The 23,674-nt window shown below is 41.2% G+C and overlaps 1 protein-coding gene across 4 annotated transcripts in view; it reads left to right on the top strand.

The window, feature by feature from the left end:
* The window catches only part of RASGEF1B (RasGEF domain family member 1B), a 44,208-nt gene that overhangs the window by 5,174 nt on the left and 15,360 nt on the right, over positions 1–23,674 (top strand). For all 4 annotated transcript variants that reach the window (XM_040325131.1, XM_040325135.1, XM_040325118.1 and 1 more), the window contains exons 2-4: positions 20,886–21,068; positions 21,742–21,864; positions 23,174–23,311. In XM_040325131.1, coding sequence (XP_040181065.1) covers positions 20,892–21,068; positions 21,742–21,864; positions 23,174–23,311 — 438 coding nt within the window. In that variant the 5' untranslated portion in view covers positions 20,886–20,891. The remainder of the gene's footprint in view (positions 1–20,885; positions 21,069–21,741; positions 21,865–23,173; positions 23,312–23,674) is intronic.

Genomic DNA, 23,674 nt, shown 5'->3' with positions numbered 1-23,674 from the left:
TGGCCAAATTGTCATGGCTGGTAGTATACGGTTTGCTTGGCATAGAATGTGTGTAGCTAGGAATTAATCTGGGCTAATGAAATGGACTTTAGACGGTACAAGTGAATATGGTTGAAAAAAAAAAAAAAATAAATATATATATATATATATATATATATATATATATATATATATATATATATATATATATATATATATATATATATTCATTAAAATAGGAAGTATACGAAGAGAGAGATGATATACAAAACTTTGAATACAATATCGGCATATTTATCACAGTACATACATTAGGAAATGATACATAAAAGTTTATATTGGTGCACATGTGCTTATAAAAAAAAAACATATAGCACCAAGGGGTATGTAAAAACTTTATGGATCCTTAGGACTGGATTGAATATGCGGAGTGATGGATGTTGCTTTTACTCAACATGTTTCGCGTTAAATGCTTCATCAGGAGCATAACGGTAAATAGCAAGACTCATTTAAAATAGAATGTGTGTAACCTGGCTCTAAATATGAAGCCGCGTGTTTAATTTTAAGTGCTTTTGTATGCTGTTGGATTAAACTTTGCCCTAAGCAATATAGTATGTATGTGATGTCAATATAGCTCCATTTATCCTGTAAAAAATATTTGAGTAGTGAAGTCATTGCATGTATATGAAAAGTGGTATTGTTGTAACAATCGGATATAACAAATTTTGAGAACAAAGAATGTTTAGAAATTGCATCCCCATGACAGAGTTCCAACATATTTTCTGATGGATTCAGATCTATCATTAAAGTAACTACATATTAGTAATAGGGTGACAATATCCAGGTTTATATAATTGGCAGCAAAATATTGTCACATCCTGAGCAACCAATCAGATTTAAGTTTACTGATGTTAGAGTAATAAGTGACATTATTTGGATTGTGTGGGTTACCTGCATTTGCTGGTTCCCTATTTAGGTCAGTGTGCTTCACTTATTTGCCCCTTTTTGGTCTGTTAAATATACAGTACCACTGACAGTTTTTGTTATCTTTTCAGTATACAGCAGCTGCAAACAATGCCTGTTGATCCTGCCATAAATCCTGTGTGAGGGTAATACCCAGTGCTGGCTCAGCTGCACTCTTACACGATAGTATTGTTCACAGCTTTTCCTGTGCACTACAACCCTCCCTCTCCCTTCTTATGTTATAGAGAGCAGGAGGTGTTCTGTAATCTTGCCCTAGGGTGACAACGCTTCTCCTTTTGTAAAGGGCCATCTGTGACTGTTGTCACCTTAGGATAGGAATTGTGTTCTGGCAGACCACCACAGTGAGCTGCAATATTTTATGCCCCTTTTACATGAGCGGACTCGAACGAACCATCTATTGTCCCTGAATGAGCAGCGGATGTCAACGGACTTGTGTCCATTGACACCTGCCAACATCCGATCCTGTCCTCTAAAAACGGATGGATGGGGATCCGTTCCTCATTCACCTGGCGGATCGGATTGGATGACTTTCAGGCGGAAATGGACAGGCGGACCATTTCCAGCCAGCAGCCCATAGAGGAGAGCTGGACTGTGTCTGTGTCTGCTCTGCATGAGAAGAGCAGACACGGACCTGTCATCCACCTGCTCAGTACGGATTAGCGGAGCGATCTCCTGCTTATCAGGGGGATCCAATGGAGGACTCCAACAATGTGAAAGGGGCCTACACTTTATTGGTTTAGATACAGTCACTTATGACCTATTAATGTGGTTGTAAACCCTTACAAATAACTTTTCCCTACAGGTAAGTCTATAATAAGGCTTGCTTCTAGGCACTGGAAATATCTCCTAAAGCTGCATGCTTTAGGAGATATTTACCATATATGCTTGCGCTGGCGTCCTCGGTGCATGCGCACTTTAGAAAGGGCCTGACCATCGGCTCCTGCGTGGGAATGACATCACGCAACTCCGGCCAGTCACAGAGCCGGAGTCTGCGGCCCCGGGAGGATAAGGCGTGAAGATCGATACTTCCACCAGCGGGGACATTGCAGTCTTCATTTGCAGGGAAGTGCCACATAATGGGCTAGTACGCAATGAAAACTAGCCCATTATGCTTTTACTTTGCATGGGAATAAAGAGGAAGTGAAACCCATCAGGGTTTACTTCCTCTTTAAGTTATATTGGTAAAACCTCACGTTTCCTAGACATTAACAAAGGGGTAAATGGATTCTTTGTGAATTAGAATGTCACTAAACTGGATATTCCACTTCCCAATAGCCATATCAGTTGGTAGAGATTTCAGATCAGAGTACAAACAAAGAGCATCCTTCAGGAAGCTTTGGTTTATAGATGGGATAACGATGCACTCTTTAAACATATGCTCCATATAACATTGGCATTGCATTGTGTTTTATGTCATGTACTGCTGTTCTGAAAACCGTGCCCTCACATTGCCTCTAGAGAAGCCTGGTGTGACTGCAGCTCACGTTTTTGTAGCGGAGGATTAATTTGGCTCGGGGTAAACCGTGATGTTGCTGTAGCGGCTATTCTTGGATGCATCATGAGACATGAAACTAATCCGATGCAAACCTAATTAAGCTGAACTCTGTATATTTTTTATTCTTCTTTTTTTTTGCATTGAACCAGTTTGTACCAATGTAAGTATACAGTACATGTGCCATACCTGTGGGCCTTCTGTGAAAGCAGAGAATCGCATCTAATAACCACTGCCACTGCAGTGATCTCTGCTGTCTGCACTTACGCCAATGACATTGATGGAGAAAAAATGCAAAGTGTTCTCTGATTGGACGAGGCAAGCAGTAATAGCACAATCTCCACCTTGTGCTATCGGAGGAGATCAATGGAGCCAGGCAGAAAATTGAAGCTAAAGCATATGAATGGAGAAAGCTTCCCTGCTGGGTATTGTACTCTGACAGCCACAGGTGCTGGTTATCACAATACAATACCCGGTAGGGAAGATTCCACAATCCGGACTCTTTAGCATGGATGGAGGAAACTAATTGGACTTCTTTTGTTCAGCCTGCAGGCAGAGCAAAAAAAAAAATCTATGCGCGTATAGCCAACTTTATTGGATTTCATTGGCAACTTAGGGGCTGGTTCACGCCACAATTTCTGTGTTCCAGATGAGTTTCTGCGTGCTGGATTTTGATGCATTTCAGTGGTTGGGATTTTTATTTTATATTTTTGGTTCTTCATCTCTATATTGATGACCTATACATTCTGGTATGCTTCACATACTAGCACGCTCACGGCACAGGGCTCTGAAAGAACGGAACGGGTGGCGCATACGCCAATGATGTCACTGGCTGCGTGTACAGTAAATATCTCCTAAACAGCGCACGTTTAGGAGATATTTACACTACCTATAGGTAAGCCTTATAAGCTTGCCTATAGGTAAAATTCAATGTTGGAAGTTTCACTTCCAATGTAAAATCTGTCCTATAAGAAATATGAGGGTGGCCACTGCTAATGGTTTCTGGAAGATTAATTTGCCTGGCTATCATGGTGATCTGCTGATTTTCATTACTGACCAGGCACAAGAATGCACATGAACTTTTTCTGGGTCGGTAGCTAGGGTATTTATGCAAGGAGATAAGAGAGCCAGGCACCTAGCATTTTTCAGAAGAAGGAAAGTCCTATCATGACTGGTTTGCTTTTACCTCTTTGGTATTTGTAGTTTTGTAAGTCTAGTGATGCCTGAGAACTCGGCTAACCTCATTGCATTGACAAGGCCAGGTAAGGGCCCTTTCACACATGCAGACAGTATGTCTGTCTGTATTCCATCCATCCGTTTTTTAGATGAAATACGGACATACATTAATCCCTATGGGATAGCGGATGTCAGCGGATGAACATCCGCTGACACTCGATGTCATCTGTCCCCGCTATGGTTCGATTCTGTGGAGGAAAATCCTATTTTTCCATCCATGTGCAGTGCGGATCGGGTGATCACGGACAGACGGTCTGTGTTCATCCGAATTTCCCCCCATAGGGGACCGCCCTGTCATCTGGTGACTCAGCGGGGATCAACAGAGTGATGCCAGCTGAGCAAGTGGATGAGACATGTACAGATCCTCACGGGATCCGTACATGTGAAAGGGGCCTAAGGCCCCTTTCACACTGTCGGACCGTTCAGGTCCGCCTGTCAATGGCCGCTCCATGCAATCCTATGGAGCGTTGCATGTCAGTGGAGACATCTGACCTGATCCCGCCAAAATCAGATGGATGGCGATACTTCCCCATCCCTCCATAGGAGACAGCGGCGCTGCACAAGCCCCTCCCCGCTCAGTGAGCAGAGAGGGACTTGTCATCTGCGGAGAGATCTCCCGCTGAGGCGGCGGAAGCTGACGGACTCCGTAGCGACGGAGTCCGCCTCGTGTGAAAGTAGCCTATAACTAAACAGGAAAATCCCCTAGTCAAATGGAGCATACATGCTAAATAACTTGATGGCTATTGTGAACTTTCAGGTTAGCTGTAGAATGTCGCTGTGTGGATCAATGCAACTTTTTATGCATTAGGGATTGTAATTTTGAATATCATCTGGTCCATGTGTTATGCACAAATGTTCCTCTTCAGTAAATGGAAAAAGAAATGTGGTGCTGAGCATAAATAATTAATTCTTGGCTTGCCTACAAACTATAAGTAGCAGAAGAAAGCAATGCATTTATTAGAAGTGGGGAAACATGTCCAAGGGCAGTTTGAAGTACCGCCCCAAGCAGATGCTCGTATTTTAGGCCGTGGCAGCCCCTCGCTGTGCTCTGGTAGCGCATATGATCAGAAGCTGTTCAGCTATGCTGGCAACAGCTGACAATCACTTCTCTAGCGCAGAGCGGGGACTTCAATGTTTTATGACCCATCTGCCAGCATATCCCTAATTAATAAAGAATGTCTGCCTGGGAGAGAAGGTAAAGAGCAACTGGCCTTCTCTGTCACACGCACAGGGCCCCTGTTCATGTCTGTAAGGACCATGACATGAAAAACAGCTGATCTAGACAAGACGAGCCACCAGGCTAGGATGAGGGGGTCTCGTTGCTCGCCAAGCTCAACTCCATAGATAACCATTATCAATGCAAGTTATGGAAACAAATACTTAACAGACCTGAACCGGCTGTATGCATGTAGACTATGTGGCCTATAATTTTAAGGTGTAGCTGTACTCTAAACCAGAAGTTCTGAATGTACCATTGGCCACTAGGGCATAAATTAATCACTTGACCTTAAAGCGGTCTTTTATGCAAAAAAATAAATAAGTTTGCACTATTGCAACCCTCTCCAAGCGTTAAAGGCTTATATGTGTAAATATACACTCCACCCGAGAATGAAGTTGTGGCAGGGTGGATTGAAGAGGGGACATATTTTTTTATATATATATATATATATATATATATATATATATATATATATATATATATATATATATATATATATATTCCCCTCTCCACTTCATTCTCCCCTAGGTGAGAATTACACTTATTCTAGAAGGCTGTGAAGAGTATATCACATTGGATATCTCAGGCATCATCTTCCATACAGGGGATAGAGGGTGGGCCTGGGGGCACATCAGGGAGCGAACCCAGAACTGACAGCCAGTTCCCAATGTCGGAGAAGAAGGTAGCAGTGTGGGACCTGGCATGCAGTGGAGGATTAAAGCTTGGCCAAAACTGGTTTCACTTGGGCATGTATGCTAATTGAGGACAACCCAACATAAAAGATGGGAGGGTAATGCAATATGAACATGTGAGGGGGTGGGGTGAAGTTTCTCTGCTGAATCCATAATTGCCCTTAGCCCCTGTCCCGTAGCCAAAACAGGAAGTGAGATGAAATCTGTCACCAGAACTAGTGTCCTCATTGGAAGATTTTCTTTTTGTTCTGGTGACAACCCAAAAGTCAGAATGTCATTGATAAGTCACCAGGACAAACCGAGGAAAGTGAATCTCCTTAAGGCCCCTTTCACATAACGGTTTAAATACAGGCCCACCTGTCTGTTTTTAATGCCTGCTCGAACAGTCCATTCATCCCCATCGACCAACGGAAGTGCCCATTTACACCCGCCTACCTCCAACATCAGGGGTGCCCAACCAGTGGCGTTCACCTCTATTGAGCCACAGATGTAAACAGAATTGTGGCTGTGTGTGTGTGTGTGTATGTGTATGTGTGTATGTATATATATATATATATATATATATATATATATATATATATATATATATATATATATATATATATATATATATATACACACATACACATACACATACACATACACATATACACACACACACCCTTCCATCTGGGAAAATCGGATTGGAGGGCCAATAGAGTAGAGTGGGCTGTGCCCCTGTCCGCTCTGTATATGCAGAGTGGACATGGGCCTGTCATCTTCCCGCTCCGCTCATTGTGGCCCGCGACCAGTTACCAAGTTGCTTAAGTGGCCCTCGCTCTTCAAAAGGTTGGGCATCCCTGGTGTAAATGGACAACTGAGTCCATTTGGTTCTGGCCGCCCATTGAGCAGAGCGTGCTTGGTCTGTGTCTGCTCTGCAGAAACTGGGCTGAAACAGACCTATCATCCACTCGCTGTGTGAGCAGATTCCCTGTTGATCAGAATGTAGTTTTCCCCCCGGTGTTAAAGGGGCCCAATGAGGAAACAGACAGCAATAAAAGCGTGACAGGTGTTCTAATCCCTCTTCACATCAACAACAAAAAAAAATTGCTTTTTAGTTATACTTTTAATTCTATTTATGGTTTTTGATTGCAAATTATCAACTACGTTGTATGTTTACGCATGTGCTATTAATATGCATTCACAATTATGCAACGTCGGTTCTATTTAGCTTGAGGTTAGTTTCGTTTTATCTTCAAGTGATCAGTGCCAGTTATTTTTAGCAAGTGATTAGCTCTTTTAAATCGCAGTGAAATCCTTGGGCTGAACAAGACTTTCATCCGAAAAATATCACTGTCATCTTTGACGTTGGAAAACCAGTTTATTTTTTTTAAATATTTTGCATAAAGTAAAGATGACGTGTATATTGTACGAGTGTCAGACTAATAACCAGAGGGCTGTAACATCCTGACCTGTCTGCTTTCTGCAGCTATTAAAAGATCCTCTTTTCTTTTAACAAGCAGTGCCACGTTTGTTTGTTAAATACCACAAGTATGCGCACGCTGTTTTAACAGGTGTCACTGTTTGGTGATGAACACATGAGTTGTTCCAGGAACTGTCATCAGTCGCACTGGCGCTGTTTGTAATCAAATAACAATGAGGGACCTCAGAAGGATTGGCAAACAAATTAGCTGTCATTTCAAATTAAAAAAAAAAAAAAATGGGTGTAATGCTTGTGGGATGTCAAATGATTATAACCTGTCACTATGTATTTTCAGTTGATTTCTGTCGTGCTTTGGGAGTCCTTTTTTTTTTTTTTTTTTTTTTCTCCAACCAGACTAACTATGTCCCAAAGTTTAGGTGCCTATTTAAATTATTGGTGTGTCTGTTGTGTTTCGCTCACATTCTAATTGGCTGCTAGATGTGTGGGGTGGTCTCGCTAGCCAATAGGGGATAGAGTGGGGGGTTGGAGCCTTACCATGCAAACTCTGGTTACAATTTGCACAATAAAGCACCTTTTGATCAGTACCACTAAATTTGAATGTATACAACCAATAACCTGTCTGGTTATAAAATTTTAAGTAATTTTAGTTTTGGATAGAATGGACAGATATTAGAACACCTGCCAGGTTTTTATTGCTGCTCTGGGATAGAAGCATGCGGACCATTTTTTTTTTTTTTTAGTCACGTGACTGCGCAGTTGGCAAAATGAAATGAGGATAAAAACTTTCTGCACTCGTTTAGATGCACATGCTCCAAATTGGTCACATTGCAATTGGCCACAACTTTTTTAGCACCTTGATTTCAGCAGGAGGACATGAATAATGCATGGATTGTAGTTATTTCAGCTGTGTGGTATTGGGGATTAAGGGGACGTTTGCCTTTATGGGCCACAGCTGAGCCCTAGCTATCTAGCTCGTACAAAGAAAGCATGCAGCTTTTTCGTGTGTTCTCAGTCCTCCACCTTCTCCTTCCTTCTCTTTTTTATTTTTTATTTTTTTTTTTTATTTTTTTTATTTTTTTAAACCTGGTGGACCAGCCAGTAGCACCCTTCCTGTCTGATGTGTCTCCACTCTGGATGGATGAGTAATGGAGTCACCCTTGGACAGAAGCATTGTCCATGTGAGGAGAGGGTATTGTTGGATGTACTAGCAGATTTAAGCCTAGTACAAACTGCTAGTGTTCGTGTGTGTGTGTGTGTGTGTGTTTTTTTCTGGTTTAACCCAGTGGGCTAAATAGGGGGGGGGGGCTGACTGTACTACTGTACTAACATCTGATGTTTGTATACCCCCCCCCCCTGGTGTTCTGACAGGGGGATGCCATTGGCTGAGAGCACTGATTGGGAGCCATTCGATAGACCTTTTTCGGCTGGCTTCTATTGGACTGACTGCAGTATACACGGGGCGATTGTGGGATGTTTTTTGTTGAACCGGCTAATACTGCCCGACATTTGGCCCATGTGTACGGGGCTTTAGGCTCGCTTCACACCTATGCATGTTGCTTTTGAGCGTTTTTGCGGTGCTTGCTGCGGTTTTTGACGTGCGTTTTTACCGCGTTTTGCTTTTTTTTTTTTTTTTTTTTTAAGCCAGTAATTTTTTTTTTTTTTTTTTTTTTTTTTTTCATTTCCTTTAACAACCAGCTATGAATAGGTTGGGAAAAAAAAACGCATATCGCGGCAAAATGCATTGAATTCTATTGCATGAAAAACGCTGCTTTTTGCTGGGGGAAAAAAGTCCCTGACCCTTTCCAAAAACGCAGAGGCACAAAAAAACATTGATGTGAACATGTTCCATAGGAAACCATGTTAAAAAATGTCCTTGCATTTCTGCAAAATGCGCCAAAAAAAGCATTAGTGTGAATGGAGCCTAAGATAGTCTTGGCTAACAAATTTTAAAGCCTAACCCGTTTTAGGCAATAGCAGAAATAGTCAATTTCATATAGGGATAAAGCTTTAACGTAAACAAAAGTTGATCTGAACCCTTGTCGGTGCTAAATGATTTGTCTGAACACTAGCGTTAAAAAATAAAACTTGCTGAATCACCAGGTGGAAAAAAAAGGGGGGGGGGGGGAGTAATGCAGTCACCACACCTAAAGGATTGGTGAGCTGCGGTATAATAAACTTCTGATTTTGGGTTTAATACCACTTTAACTTCCTATCTGTTATCCATATTGGTGGCTCTGCTATTCCACTTGTGTACATTAACAAGGTTTACTCTGTACAAGACATTTTCTGTTTCATTGCCTTTTGTCAAATTAGGCTTTCTGATATTGCTCTGACACCCAAGTCCCATTGTGCTGCCTTGTCAGCCCGAGTCTGGTTGACAAATGAAAATGGCTTGCGAATGCTGCCACAGTGATTCTCGTCCTGTCTAGACAGAAGGTTGTTGGTGAAGGTATGCAAACTGCTTACCTCAGCAGGAAAAAAAAAAATGAAAATATTTCTTAGTACACTCTGTTCGTTTTGTGCTGGGTGGCTTAAATGGCCTATTCACGTGTCTACCTGCCTCGAGTGACGAGGGATTGTGCTATTGTGTTGAAAGTGTTTGCGCAGGTGTGCTCACCTATGACTCTGACTTTTGAAATGGATCTTGACAACTTATTGTGAAATAGTATATAATTTAACTCTCTAATTCAGTTTTCATGTACACTTTTATATTGCCATATTCAGGTTTAGGACAAAGGAGTAAGGAGAAAATGTATTGGATGGCTTTGGAATTTAAAGTAACACTAAACAATATCCCTCCCCCCAAAATAATCCATACGCATCTACTACTTGATGACCATGTAATTATTTTGTATTACATTTTTTCTTCTTGTGTTTTTCTGCCTCCTTCTAATGACTTTCTTGTGCTCTGGAACCTTTTTATTTCCTCCTTCATTCCGATTTGTTTGGAGGGAGCATTGCACATCAGTTGTGGTCATAAGTATGAACACTACACATCCCATAGTTTATAGGCCATCATTCATTTCGGAAGTGAGCAATAGGGGTAGCTTCATTCCTACATACAGTGAGTCCATGTGGATTGAAAGTATCCACCCAGTTTGGACATTTTGGAAGAGGCTAAGAGCAATACAAGGGTTTTTTTTTAATTAAAGTGGAGGTTCACCCAAAAAATACATTTTTAACATTACATTCAGCCGAGCTGTCCTAATGCCAATCGGCTTTTTTTTTTTCCGTACATACCTTTTTTATTTTCACCACCGCTTCCGGGTATGTCTTCTGAAATGGGTCCTTTTTAATAATAAACCCCTGAGGGTGTGACAAAATGTGTTGGAGGGGGGGGGGTGGTTTGTGGTGGCCACTCCTTCTGTACTACACAGGCTGGGAGAGCGGCATCCAATTTAATCATGTTTTGTCACTTTTCGGATGATGCCCCCCCCCCCCCCCCCACCGTCTCCTGACCAAGGGAAGAATCTCCTATCACCTCTTTAGCTTACAATGGCCATTAAGCTCTTCATTTTGTTAACAGTGGTAGTTTTTTTTTTCTTCTGAACTCTGAGATCACAAATATACGTTTTTAATGCCAACGTATTAAAGTTTAACATTTATTAAAAGTACATAATGCTGAAACGCCTTATAAGTAGGTTGACCACCATTTCTCAACATACCAGCGCTTCATTTTATAAGCGGTCACAGGCATGCAAATTACTGGTGGTTACAGTAGTACAAGTAGAACGTTTCTTTACCAAAGCAGTTTAACTGCTAAGACTGCTCACTTTACATAACATTTGACCTTTCTTTTCTAACATAACGCCTATGGAAAAGCTTTAAAGTATATTAAAACCCGAACACTAATGATGCTTGTTTCTATATCCACTTCCCGCCCGGCCTATAGCCGATTTACGTCCGGGAAGTGGTTATGAAATCCTGACAGGACGTTCTAGAACGTCCTGCAGGATTTCATGCCGCGCGCGCCCGTGGGGTCGCGCATCGCGGCGATCGGTCATGCGGGGTGTCAGTCTGACACCCTGCATCTCGGTAAAGAGCCTCCGGCGGAGACTCTTTACCACGTGATCAGCCGTGTCCAATCACGGCTGATCACGATGTAAACAGGAAGAGCCGTTGATGGCTCTTCCTCACTCGCGTCTGACAGGCGCAGCCCCCCCCCTCGGATCACCACACTGGACCACCAGGGATGCCCACCCTGGACCACCAGGATGGGCAAAAAAAAAAAAGCCTGCAAAAAAAAAAAAGCAGATGCCAATCAGTGCCCACAAATGGGCACTGACTGGCAAAATCAGTGCCACCCCACAGTGTCCATCAGTGCCACCCATAAGTGCCGCACATCAGTGCCACCCATAAGTGCCGCACATCAGTGCCACCCATAAGTGCCCATCAGTGCCGCCTATGTGTGCCCATCAGTGCCGCCTATGTGTGCCCATCAGTGCCACCTATGTGTGCCCATCAGTGCCACCTATGAGTGCCCATCAGTGCCACCTATGTGTGCCCATCAGTGCCACCTATGAGTGCCCATCAGTGTCGCATACCAGCGCCGCCAATCAGTGCCTCATCTGTGCCTGTCAGTACTACCTCATCGATGTCCATCAGTGCCATCTCATCGGTGCCCATTAGTGCTGCCATATCAGTGCCCGTAATTGAAAGAGAAAACTTATTTACAAAAAAATTTACAGAAAAAAATAAATGTAATTTTTTTTTTTCCAAATTTTCAGCCTTTTTTTAGTTGTTGCGCAAAAAAAAAAAATCGCAGAGGTGATCAAATACCACCAAAAGAAAGCTCTATTTGTGGGGGAGAAAGGACGCCAATTTTGTTTGGGTACAGTGTAGCATGAACGCGCAATTGCCATTCAAAGTGCGACAGTGCTGAAAGCTGAAAATTGGCTTGGGCGGGAAGCTGCGTAAGTGCCTGGAATGGAAGTGGATATTCTAATGTAATTTCTGTATTTGTGGAAATCTGCAGCTTTCAATAAAATATCTGTTGATCCTGGAGGGTTCTTGTACAGGCATTTTCTGTTATAAGGCATCAACGCTCTGTCTTTTATTATTTTTTTATATTTTTTTTTTTTTTCTGCATTATGCATGTTTGTAGATAGAAAGTAGCTGCAAATAAATGGGCAGAAGCCTTGTACTGTTTAGGGTAGTTTTATTTAGCTTTCTCTTCTTGTAATGTTTTGATCTTCGCATGACAGAAGTTGTGCATAGTGTTCCATGTCCCCGAGTGTGGGATGATTACTGGTATTATTATTATTATTATTATTATTATTATTATTATTATTATTATTAATAAAAAAAATATATAATCTCTATCTCTATAAAAAAAAATACTTTCACCATAACATTTTTTTTTTTTTTATAACATGACATGCCTCCAAAAGATATGCCGCGAGTAGGATAAACCACTACATCCTCTGAGCTTGCTCCTTAGTGTTTGATTTGCCAGGCAATGGTCATGTGCAGTTTATTACTCCCACCTTTTACAGGCCTACATAAAAGGCTTCCTTCCTTTTGTAAGGCTACGAGATAAGAGAGACCTATTTGTACTACTAATGTTCACTATATTTGTTGTACTGTGTTCATATGAAGTCATTCCTTTGCAGGCTGTTTGCATATTTCACAATGAGAAGGAAGTTCTCAATGAGAAGGAAGATATCTACTGATAACCAGTGTTGCACAATTCATAATACTGACACATACTTTTTAATATTTGTAGCTTACGTTTGCTTTGCTTCAAGGGAACTCATTATTTAGCCAAGTGTAGAGAATAATTGACCTTGGGATTGCAGGCCTTTCGTCTTCACATTTAGCAGAGCCTTTGTAGTATAAACGTCTTTTTTGTGTGTTGGAAATGAGACGTTTAGGTAGCCGATTGGATAGTCATAAAACCCTATCTTTTTTAAAAGGTTTCTATTTGCGTGATACAATTTTGACACCTTTTGGGTAATGATTGGACAGTGTTTGGAACACATATATGATGTAAAGAGAAACTCTACTCTACGCTATTTTCAGTTTCGTCCATTAGCTTGTTATATATCGCTGAGGGATCTCCCCATTTGAGTTCTCTGTGATACTTGTTACCTATAAACATTACAGAGTCGGTTCACACTAGGGCGACACGACTTCCAGCGCGACTTTCAGAGGCGACTCCGACACGACTTGAGTATGAACCACAGGGCGATCTGGGGCGATTTACAACACGACTTGAAGTCGTCTCCAGGACAGGAGACTTTCCAGTGGCCAATCAAACAACAATCAGCTCTAGGGGAGGGAGGGAGAGGTTTGCCTGAGAAATGTATGTTATCTTCCTGGAAAGTCGCTTCAGTTAAGACAGTGATCAGACTTGGATCAGACTTGGAGGCGACTTCCATTGAAATCAATGGGTACAAATCGCCTACAAGTCGGATTGAAGTGGTACAGGAACTTCTTTTGAAGTCGGAGCGACTCGAGTCGTGTGTATTAACACCGCTCCCATTCACTTGCATTGTTTTTCTCGACAGCGCGACTTGGGACGACTTGAGGCGACTTCAAGTCGCCCCAGTGTGAACCGACTCTAAGTCCTATGGTGGATTTCTTTACGGCAAAAGGATTGAGATAACCTTTTTGTGTTTTTTTTAGTTTGGCTGCAATGAGATTGCAGAGAAGGCTGCTCTACTGGGGGAAAAAAACTTCACAATGAACTCATTGCTGACTAGGTCTTGAAGAAAAAGTATTTTAACATTTCTGAGATTATCTACTTGACCTTTTTAAGCCCCATTTGGTTAAAAAAAAAAAACGTCTGTGTGTCAGTCTGTCCAACAAAAATCAGACGTGCCTGCTGGAAAACCAGCAGCCGACTGACTCCCGATCATCACTTTCAGCCAATGGAAGAGCACTGATCAGTGTTCGGGGGGGCATCCCCGCATCGGAACACAACAGCTCAATAAGGGAGATTGTACTAACCATACAAGGTTACTCCAGCAATGTCTCTGACCGGAGCTGTCCAGTTGCTATGCTCACTTGCCTTTTTATGTAATGAAGATTCAATGTCGAAGTCAATTTCTATTGGAGATTGTGTCCTTACGTTTTGATACTTGGTTTGGTGGATAATTGGGAGCCTACCCTGACACTATCTCTTGTTACCTGACCTTGAGACAAGCAGAGTGACTCGCCCACTATTTGGAGATGGATAGCTAGATAAGGAACTAGAAAAAAAGTGCCCACTTGGTCTCCAATTTAAAAAGCCAAAGCACTTGTGCAGGTGGCTTTATTTAAAGGGTCACTAAAGGAAAATTTTTTTTTTTTGCTGAAATGACTGTTTACAGCAGGGGTGGCCCACGGAGCCCTCTGATGTGGCCCGCGACCTCCTGCTCTGGAATGGCAGGTTAGCAAGCAAAGATTGCAGGTTGCCGACCCGCCATACCACAGCATCAGTGTTGTGAATGAAGCTGGTGGTAGAGGAAGGAAACGGCTGCGTAGCAGAGCCCCATAAGCCGATGCTTCCTCTACAACGCCGGCTTTTGCCACAGGCGGAGTCTAAGGCAAAGTTCGGCTAACCCACAAGATAGACACAGCGGCACTCGCAGTGTGGGTAAACCGCAGCACAACAGTGTGAAAGCAGTCTTAGGCCCTTTTCACACGATCAGCCTGACCAAATGGGACCCTCAATTCACCTCTTCAGAGCGCCACATGTCCGTTTACGCCAGCCTACCTCCAATCCGAAAAACATTTGTACCCTCCTATCTGGGCGGCTCAGAGGGCCTATAGAGTAGCCGTGACCTGTCATCCGTCCGCTCCGCTCATTCTGGCCCTCGACTGGTCACCAAGTTGCTTAAGTGGCCCTCACTCTTCAAAAGGTTTAGCACCCCTGGTTTACAGGGTAAAGAGACATAACAGTTATCTATTTTTAATCGTTTTTAAAAGGAATCAGTTAAGTTTAGTTTTAGCATGTTATGCTGTATCTGTGCTGGACAGTGCCATAGAGCAGTATTGGTTTGAAAACGAAACTAAAATCTCCCAGTATTGTGGTGATCAGAAAACGGACAACTAAGAAATGTTCAGAACCGAGGAGAATTACAGCAACATCAGAGCAAAAACGAACAATGAGGACATGAAATCAGGACTGCAGTAAGGTAAAGGAAGCTATTTAGCTAAAAAAAAAACTTTAGTGACCCTTTAAGCCTGTCCTTGTAAAGTTACTCTTTCAACATCTTGGTTCCTTGAAAAACAAACCTTTTTAAGAATTCTGACCAAAATGGTTTCTAAAGATGTCAATTCATATTAAAGCGGATGTGCCACTAAACAAATATATTAAAAGCCAGCAGCTACAGATACTGCAGCTGCTGACTTTTAATATAAGGACACTTACCTGTCCTGGAGTCCAGCGGTGATCGCAGCAGATGACGAGCCGATCGCTCGTCACCCTGCTGCTCCCCCCTCCATCCACGGTGAGGGAACCAGGAAGTGAAGCGCTCCGGCTTCACTGCCCGGTTCCCTACGGCGCATGCGCGAGTCGCGCTGCGCCCGCCGATTGGCTCCCGCTGTGTGCTGGGAGCCGAGTGTTCCCAGCATACAACGGGGGACGGACGGGAAGGGGAAAAAAAAACCCGTCCTTTGCCCGTATCGTAGGGCCGGAAGTGGGTGCAGATACCTGTCTGTAGACAGGTGTCTGCACCCCCCTCCCCCCTGAAAGGTGTCAAATGTGACACCGGAGGGGGGGAGGGTGCCGATCAGCGGGACTCCACTTTAGGGTGGAGGACCGCTTTAAGCTGAGTCCCAACTTTGATTTCCAGATTGACTTTACATAAGTAATCCATCCAACAGCTATTTAAAATACAAAGTGGCGCAGATACTATATATATCTTCTTCCTCCCCTTTTTTTTTTTTTTTTTTTTCCACTATTGTATTAGAGGTAGCAGTGGAGTGCTAACAAGGGGCTCCTAATCCTATTATTATCTACTAAGCTCTTTAGCTTCATGTTACTTAAGCTTAATGCAAATGAAGTTACCAACAACACACAGGAAAAGGAATGTGTGTAGGGTTCAGTGTTTTGTATATATTACATGAATTTTACCTGATAGCATTGGCTTGCCATTTACTGCTCTGATTAGGAAGTGTTTTTTAAAAAGACGTGACAGTTTTATCCTGAACGGTGATGTCTGTGCATGACATGCGTAATACTAAGTGACATAGTCTAGGCTGTGATATCCGTATAGTCACGCAAGTGCAGTATGCCCTAAGGCTTGCAGTCGTTTTTAAAGAACTGACCTTTTCTATAGTTCGCACAGACTTTCCATTTTTTTTTTTATTGTCCATAGACTGGAGAATAGTTTACATTCCTATAGTTGGTTATTAGTGTTTTTTAGGACTTGTTGGGTAATAGTAATATTGTTCATTAGGGAATGTTCTTACTATGCGAAGGCCATTTATACAAATTGTACAAATATTTTAGTACGTTTTTCAGAATTTTAAGGGACTAGAACATAACACAATCTCTTGTCTCAGGCCTTATAATGGGGAACAATTAAATTACGCTGACAATTGGGAGATTCTATAGTTTAATTTATTCGGCGTACACAGGTTATAATAAGGATAAAAGGTGTTTTCAATAGTAGAAACAACCCTAACAATACATGTTAATCACTTATTCTTTTCATGTATATATTTTGCATTTTTTTTTTTTTTTTTTTTTTAGCAGCCATGTTGGATAATTGCATACATTAGATCCGCTTCTTACTTTGCTGTGATAGACTATGCTTTACTGCTTCATCTCACAATGCTTGTCTCATCAGTTGGTCGACTCATAGAAAGCAATGTGCTCAAAGGGTGGTTTATATCTTCTCTTAACAGATTGACTGACTACCACAATCCTTCTACCTTTTTAACAATCTTCCTTGCCTTTTAATTTTAAATCTTCAGATACAAGATACGACGGCGTATATCCTGATGCGCCGTCGTATCTCTGAGTGCGGGCCGTCGTATCTATGCGCCTGATTCAGAGAATCAGTTACGCATAGATATCCCTAAGATCCGACTGGTGTAAGTGTCTTACACCGTCGTATCTTAGGCTGCATAATCACGCTGGCCGCTAGGTGGCGATTCAGAAACGTACGTCCCAACGGCGCATTTTTTTACGTTGTTTACGTTAGGCTTTTTTTGGCGTATAGTTAACCCTGCTATATGAGGCGTAGCTAATGTTAAGTATGGCCGTCGTTTCCGCGCCGAGTTTTGAAAATTTTACGTCGTTTGCGTAAGTCGTTCGCGAAAAGGGCTGGATGTCATTTACATTCACGTCTAATCCAATATGTCCTTGCGGCGTACTTTGAAGCAATGCACACTGGGATATTTTACAGACGGCGCATGCGCCGTTCAAAATAAACGTCAACGCGGGGTCAAGTAAAATTTAAAAAAAACACGCCCCCAACATCCCCATTTGAATTAGGCGGGCTTACGCCGCAACACATACGTTACGCCGCCGTAACTAAGGGCGCAAGTTCTTTCTGCATAGGGAACTTGCACCCAAAGTTACAGTGGCGTAACGTATCAGAGATGCGTTACGCCCGGAGAAAGATGCGCTCAGCTTTCTGAATCTGGGCCACTGTATGTACATTTTAATACAAGAGCAAACTTTTGTATTTCTATTAAACAATTAAGTATTTTGTAACCATACTGCTTCGCTCTGATTAAACATCAGCCAAAGATTTGATTGAGCTCATTCCATTGGGTTTTTAATCCAGTAAAGAATGTCCCAATTTATATTATTCCTGTTATGTAGCTGGCTTCGAACCTTTGTGTCTAGCCAAAAAGGAACAGTTGGACCCATTATATCATGGTGCATGTCTTTTTGCTATGTTAAGCTGTGCCATGTGTACTATTGAAATGTCTGTTTTTTTTTTTCCTCTAGCAGCCCCCAATCCACAGCCGAGCAGATGTATAAGGCAGCTTCCTGTTTTCTTTTATATGACCATAAATCCTTCCCTTGGGTCTTTTCCTTTTATTTTGATGCAAATATTCTATTGTGTGAAAAAAGTGAGGTTAGGTAACGTGTGTGTGTGTGTGTGTGTGTGTGTGTGTGTGTGTTTGGACTTTGAATCTTTGTCATTGTTTACTTGCTGAACTTTTTCATTCTACCATTGATTGCTTCTTTTTGTTTCATCGGGCAGCAGGAGCTAAGTGTGTAGTGCATGTTGTCCCTAGGAATCTGGCTAATAACTTGATGGTGGCTTTCCAGTGCTCTTTGAAACATTCTTTGTTGATACATAGACGGGGCAGATGGAAGGAAAGCATTGTAACTTCACTCCTTGTTCCAAGATCAGATGTCTGCACAGTCTGGTGGTATTGTGCACAACCCAAAATTAGCTTTTTAGATGACACCATAAAATCTGGGGTGGGGGGGGGGTTATGCCTGCTGCTTTTGTAAATTGCTAGAGTTGTAATAACGATGTGATGCTCTGGAGAAGATCGTACAGAAATAACCCACAATTTTGACCATTGAAAAAGTTTGTCATGGCACACGTTTTATGTGCATGTTTCACTTCCACCACAAATCTAAAAAAATATGAGTGATTTACAGGTATGGCTCATTTTAGGCTAGCGGGCAGCGCCATGCAATTCATTCATTCTTTTATACCCCTGGGTCAACTTTTCATCCAGATTTCTAGCACATACAATGGATTAAAAAATTCTACACACCCCTGTTAAAATTTCTGGTTTCTGTGATGTAAAAAAATGAGACCGAGATTAATCACTTTAGAACCTTTTTAATGTGACCTATAAACTGTACAACTCTATTGAAAAACCAACTAATATCTTTTAGGTAGGGGAACTAAAAAAAAAAAAAAAAAAAGATTGTGGTTGCATAAGTGTGCAGACCCTCTTATAACGGGATGTTGCTGTGTTCAGAATTAAGCAAGTCAGTACACACCTTACACAACTTTAAAGTGCCTCTGATGAACCCCAAATAATGTTCAGCTGTTCTAGTAGGTTTTTTTTTCTTAGTCCCATCTTACAGTAAAAGACATGGTCCGCAGAGAGCTTCCAAAGCATCAGAGTGATCGCATTGTTTAAAAGTCAGGAGAAGGGTATAAAGGAAATTCAAAGGCATTAGATATACCATGGAACACAGTGAAGACAGTCATCAAGTGGAAAATATATGGCACAACAGTGACATTTCCAAGAAATGGACGTCCCTCCAAAATTGATGAAAAGACGAGAAGAAAACTGGTCAGGGAGGCCGCCAAGAGGCTTACAGCAACAGTAAAATAACTACAGGATTATCTGGCAAGTACTGGCTGTGTGGTACATGTGACAAAAATATCATATTCTTTATATGTCTGGGCTATAGGTAGAGTGGCAAGATGGAAGCCTTTTCTTAAGAAAAACATCGAAGCCGGCTAGATTTTGCAAAAACACATCTAAAGTCTCCCAAAAGCATGTGGGAAAATGTGTTGTGGTCTGATGAAACCAAGGCTGAACTTTTTGGCCAAGTTTAGTTTGGTGCAAAAACACTGCACATCACCAAACGAACACCATACCCACAGTGAAGCATGGTGGTGGCAGCATCATGCTTTGGGGCTGTTTTTCTTCAGCTGGAGCCTTAGTCAATGTATAGGGAATTATGAACAGTTCAGTTCAAAATACCAGTCAATATTGGCACAAGACCTTTAGGCTTCTGCTAGAAAGCTGGACCTGAAGAGGAATTTCATCCTTCAGCATAACGACCTTAAGCATACATCCAAATCAACAAAGGGAATGGCCTCACCAGAAGAAAGTTTTTTTGGCCCAGACCTGAATCCGACTTGAAAATCTCTGGGGTGATCCGATAAGGGCTGTGCACAGGAGATGCCCTCACAATCTGAAAGATTTGGAGTGTTTATGCAAAGAAGAGTGGGCAAATATTGCCAAGTCAAGATGTGCCATGATTCGTACTGAAAAAGACTGAGTGCTGTAATAAAATCAAAAGATGCTTCAACAAATGAACCATTGTGCAACCATATTATTATTATTATTATTATTATTATTATATATATATATATATATATATATATATATATATATATACATATATACATACAATTTTTTTTTTTTTTTTTTTTTTTTTTTTACTTCCCTCCACCTAAAAGATTTCAGTTTGTTCGAAGTTGTACAGTTTATAGGTTACAAAGGTGGAAATCTTTCTGAAATTATTTATCTTTTGTCTCCTTTTTTTTTGCTTTTTTTTTTTTTGTTTTTGTTTTACAGGGATGTGTAGACTTTTTATATCCATTGTATATAGTTCTATACCATTTATTCCAGTTGCATTTCTGAATGCACAGTTTCCAATGGAGGAACTTTGAGTACATCTCCAGCATGGCAAACTTCTGTTTGTGTGTGGGCAAAGATGATCCCAGCTGGGGATTGAAGAAAATGATCACAACTGAAGATTCATTGCCATTGCAGTAGATCCAGTGGATTAGAATACTGATACAGTCAATTAACTGATACATTGGAGATGAACTGGAGGTGTTCTGCATTTTCCCTACAATGTAATGATGTGAATGTCTGGACTTGACAAGTAGATGCATAAGTTAAATGAATAAGATCACCTGTTTCCAAGCAATAGGATCCACTGGCATGTGTTCAACTAAGATTTAAGCCAGGAGGATCAGTTGTTTTTTTTTTTTTTTTTTTTTTTTTTTATATTGTGTATATACTCACTTATGATTAAGTTACATCTTTAGCATGTACTTTTTAAAGCAATAGGTTGACTTTTGTAATTATCTAAAACTACAGCAATGCAAAAACATTTTCCAAAGTTAATTAAAATGTAGAGCTCAAATATTCTTGTAAAAATATTCTGTGATTGTAATGGCCCTTGTTTTCTTTTACTTACAGGAGAGCATGCCACAAACCCCTTCTCTGGTAGCCATGTTTGACAGCAGTAGTTATAACCGTAACGTGTATCATTCAAAAGAAGAGAGTTCTGCTGACTTGTATTACCAAGAGAACAACTTGCTATCTGGCTCCCTTGAAGCACTCATCCAGCACTTGGTGCCCAGCGTTGATTACTATCCGGATGTAAGTTAAAGGGAACCGAAAATAAATCTGTTGTCAGTCATACACTTTCACACTGTGTACTGCTTACATAGGAAGCTTTTTTAGCACAGGAAGCAAGGCGATAGCTTATCTATGTAACACTAAAGTCAGGCTGGCAAATAGATAACAAGTGGTAAAAAAAGGAGCTCTAGCTTTGGGAGCTCTGCTTTAATAGAAAGATTACTGAAAGCAGGTCACGTAATTGTGTAATATATAAAGTATATAGACAACTTGGTGGGGAGAAAAGCATCAACTTGTAGAGAAGACGAAGAATGTGGTTGCAGTCGTTGTTGTTTTTTTTTTTTTTTTTTGGTCGAGAAATCTTTTTATTATTATGTATTGCTACCAACAGATTTGGCAAGGCAGATTGTCTACTGGTTCTGGGCATTTAGGCATCGAGTACCAGTAAAGAATGTTCAGGGAAGGAGGGTGGTTTTTTTTTTTTTTTTTTTTTTTTTTTTTTAATCCTACTTCTTTTTGTAACGGTTGCCCATATGTCCTCCAGTATAGCTTTTTATGATTCAAATCACATGAATATGGTGTATTATTTGAAGAGCCAAATCTATATATAAAAATGTGAGGTGTTTTGTGTTTTTTTTTTTTTTTTTTTAAATTTTAAATTTAAAATTTAAAATTGTTTTATTTTATTTTGTAGCGAACGTACATCTTCACCTTCCTTCTCAGCTCTCGACTCTTCCTTCATCCTTTTGAATTAATGGCTAAAGTCTGCCATGTTTGTATTGAACAGCAGCGACTAAATGAGCCAGGCACTGATAAGGTATGTTAAGGCTCAGTCTAAGGAAGGTTAACCCCTTTGTAATTTTATATATTTGATTCATGTCCGTTTTACTGTAGTTTGTTCTGATTTGGGAAGAAAAGCTATATAAATGCCCCCAAAGGCTTCTCCAACTTCAGCCTATTCCTGCTGAACTGGCTAACATTTGAGCCACGGGTGGCCCTGCACGCATCCATCTGGCTCAACAAAAGTTGATTTAAAAACTGACTAAAGCCTTGTACACACGGTATGATTGTTGTCAGAGGATTGTCTGACATGCTGTTTTCCTAAAATCTTACCGTTAGTACGCTCCTTTTTGACAATTGTTGTCCAATTTTCTGTCAACAAATGTTGGATGACAGGCTAGTAAATTTTCGGCGGACAACGGCTTGAAGTCGTCTTCTTCTTTTTTTTTTTTTTTTTTTTTTTCATATGGTCAGTACACAAATCCATCACACAAGTCAAAAGTACAAATGCACAGTCTTGGAATCAATGCTCCCCAAACACGAAATTAGCAGAAGGGGTCCAAAGGATGGCACTCGAGCTTGAATTCCTCATAGTACGTCACTACGTTCCTGTTTTGTGGCACGACACTCGTGTAATGTTGATATGCAAGACAAGATCCTGGCACATGCCCTTTTGGCAAAAATCAGATGCTCAGTTAGCCAACAATCGTACTGTGTGTACAAGGCTTAAGCCAGGTGGAAAGTTATCGGCTGAACATTGACTGCATCCAATCGGATGCAATCATTGTCCAGCATTGCCACTGTTTTCAGGCAGCTGTGGGTGCTACGGCTGCTTAATACAATAGATGGCAATGGACATTCCTCCATCCATTCGGTTGGCATGGAAAATGGAATTGACTGATTTTCGTTTGTTCAGCCCGCAGGCTAAATAGGGGAAACTCAAGGAGTGAGCAACTGATTGAAAGCGCACACAGACCTAAGCTGATTGTTTGTTCTTTTTAGTTGGATCATGCACACATTCTGTGGATGTCTTCAGATGTGCCAAACTCTCCTGGCTGACTTATGTCATGAAGGGGGGGGGGGGGGAGTGACCATAGGGAAGCATTCATTTATTTATTCTTATTTTTGCTTGCATGTACCAGACTTTAGACAGGCTTGCTTCATTATTTAAGATTTATGCCTTATCAAGACAAGCCAAGGATATCTAGCAGTGAAATGTTTGCCTGCCTTATTCAAACCTGGTTTTCCCTTTGTTGCATTCCATTTGGAGCTCGATGAGATATAGTAGCCATTTAGATGAGCCCTTAATAGTTTCCTGAGGGTAATTTTCAAATGTGCTTCCACAGAGCCACATCAGAAAAATTGCACCTAAAATCCTTCAGCTGCTGACAGAATGGACCGAGACCTTCCCTTACGACTTCAGAGACGAGAGAATGATGAGAAACCTAAAGGACACAGCTCACCGCATCACTCATGGAGATGAGGTAAAGTGCTTTCCTTATGAGAAAATCATTTATACGGAGACTATTTAAAGAAAACATGTCTACTTTCATGCATTTGACATCTCCACTCTAGCGTGAGCTTTATAGAGGATTTGGTCCAGCTCATTGGCTAAGACTTCATATTTAAATTATAGAGCAGAAAATGTTCTAAGCTAACTAAATTCTAGTGTCTCTGCCCAATTACACAGTGCAGTATGTGCTCTGAAATGGCCAACGTGACCAGAAATGACACATTCTCATTAAGACATTAGTTCATGTCCTAGGATTTTCTTTTTTCCCTTCACTTCCATTACCAGAAGTCTTGTTTTTCATAGCTAAATATAAGGGAATTCATACTATATTTTA

This window comes from Rana temporaria, chromosome 1 (assembly GCF_905171775.1).
Source record: "Rana temporaria chromosome 1, aRanTem1.1, whole genome shotgun sequence".
In the NCBI taxonomy this organism is placed as follows: domain Eukaryota; kingdom Metazoa; phylum Chordata; class Amphibia; order Anura; family Ranidae; genus Rana; species Rana temporaria.
The sequence above is the reverse complement of the archived record's forward strand: the minus strand, read 5'-3'. Positions and strand labels throughout refer to the sequence as shown.